This window comes from Cyprinodon variegatus, unplaced genomic scaffold (assembly GCF_000732505.1).
Source record: "Cyprinodon variegatus isolate N-32 unplaced genomic scaffold, C_variegatus-1.0 Scaffold271, whole genome shotgun sequence".
Lineage (NCBI taxonomy): Eukaryota > Metazoa > Chordata > Actinopteri > Cyprinodontiformes > Cyprinodontidae > Cyprinodon > Cyprinodon variegatus.
The window spans coordinates 580,931-582,958 of record NW_015150724.1 but is presented as its reverse complement, the minus strand read 5'-3'; the positions used below and the strand labels follow the sequence as shown (position 1 = coordinate 582,958).

The 2,028-nt window shown below is 39.0% G+C and overlaps 1 protein-coding gene across 1 annotated transcript in view; it reads left to right on the top strand.

Annotated features, from left to right (window-relative positions):
• Positions 1–2,028, top strand: part of lrrc49 (leucine rich repeat containing 49) — a 62,131-nt gene that overhangs the window by 57,081 nt on the left and 3,022 nt on the right. The window contains exon 15 of the mRNA XM_015382974.1: positions 1,177–1,330. Within this exon, the coding sequence (XP_015238460.1) occupies positions 1,177–1,330 (154 nt within the window). The remainder of the gene's footprint in view (positions 1–1,176; positions 1,331–2,028) is intronic.

Below are 2,028 nucleotides of genomic sequence, written 5' to 3'. Positions count from 1 at the left end.
TATATATATATATATATATACTGTGTATATATATATATATATATATATATATATATATATATACTGTGTATATATATATATATATATATATATATATAAAACCAGATAAGAGATTGACTGATACAAGGCCGATGTCGATACCGATTGTTTCAGTAATTCCCTCATATTTTTAGACCAGTTTTTTGATCCATCATTGATTTTCCTCCTCTATTTATTTTTATTGAAATATACAAAATAACAAAGCTTACACAATTCTTAGTTTAAACAAAAAAAAACTTAACAGGAAAAAGGATTGCAAATGGAGGGAGGGGCAAAAGCATGCGCTCTCTGGGCATGGCTGGAAGCAGTGGAAGCATCCTCGTATCCTCAAAAACCGATACAAGAAAAAAACTGTGATCTCGGGCAGAAATATCCACATTTCAGGGTGGGCAGCTATGTGCGTTGAGGGGTGGCTGAAAACTGATAGGTGCCAAAACCAATTTAGGGTGAGTCTACATTAATCACACTGAATTACTTCTGGTCGATGTATCAGTCTATCCCTAAACCAGATGCTTCTTATATATCATCAAGCTTGGAAACCTAGCAATGAAAAATGAAAATAAAACATGTGTCCTTCTTCACTTAAAATCCTTGCAAAAATAAATAGGTTTCTACTCAATACTCCTCCAAGGCACTGAATGCAGCTGTAGGAATGTCTGCTTGACATTAAAGGCCCATTTTTATGTCAGATTAACGCATTTCACGGTTTGAGCTCTTTTTGAGTCCTGCACACTGAGTTTTGGCCGACTTTGAGACACCGGTTCATCTAAAGTGGAATGTTTGCCTCCAGCCTGGTCTGTAAATTTCAGCATCCTGGCACTGGCCTGCTGAACATGTTGGTACAAAGCTTTATCGCGCCACATTTAATACTGATGGAAACATTTGGTGTACTTTATATCTTTCCTTTAGGTGCAGCTCTCTGAAAAAATGGAGTTAAGACCATGAAATGTACTAAAATGTATTTAGATGACCAATTTTTCCTAATAATTGGATGTTTGATGTTTAAAGCTGTTGTCACTTTTATTCATGATGGATTATTTAACTATTTCTCTCACTTGCTGCCTTTGCTTTTCCACATTTCTGGTGGTTCCTTTAACTCTTGCCGACTCATCTTGGATTTGTGTCTCCGCTTTGAAGGAAAAGGCAGCTGCAGTTCCTGTTGGAGGGGCGCGGCCGGCGAGCGGGGCTGAGTCCAGAGGAGCTGCGGGATAATGGAAGGCTGCTGGGTGAAGACCTGAGCAGAGCGCTCTTTAACTATCCAAGCAGAGACTGTAATGCAGAGAGTCCTGAGGTTTGTGTCCTTTCATCAACAAAGGTTTTTACATTGTGTAGTTTATTCGTAGCGTCAGATGGAAACATATAGTCTCCTACCAAGACCTTGTTGAGCTGCAGAGTAAAGCCCACTTCACCTCAGGTGTTTTCAGTGTCTAACTAAGTGAGAAATTCAGATTAGTTACCTTGAACCTCACAAATAGGAAAGAAAAGAGATCCCTTTTTAATAGTTTATGCTGCAATCTTTTGAATCAGATTAACCCTTTAAACCAGCTTCCAGACATAACTGTTACTGCTGCATATAAACTCTCCTCGACATCTTTCCTCCTGCCACATTTTTAAACCACATTTATCAGCAGAGATTTAGTGTTTTCTTCCCTGCTTCCAGATTTCTGACTTTGTTTCTTGACCATGGATTCCTCTTTCTTCGCCAAGCCCTCAACAGGTCTTTAAAGCATATTTGGTTTCTAGACGACCCTTTTCTACCTTCTGACAGATGATAATTTTCTGTCTGTGAAGATTCTCAGTCATCCAGCCCATGGACAAGCTTCAAATGTTCAGTTTAGGTAACTGGACATGAAGATGTTTCTCCTCTCATCGAAGAGGCTTCTAGGGGTGGGGAGCAGTAAGATGCATATACTGTAGGTTAAGGTGGGGAATTGAAAAGATTTTCACGATTCCGATTCCCTTTTCGATTCTATGAAACGATTCGATTCT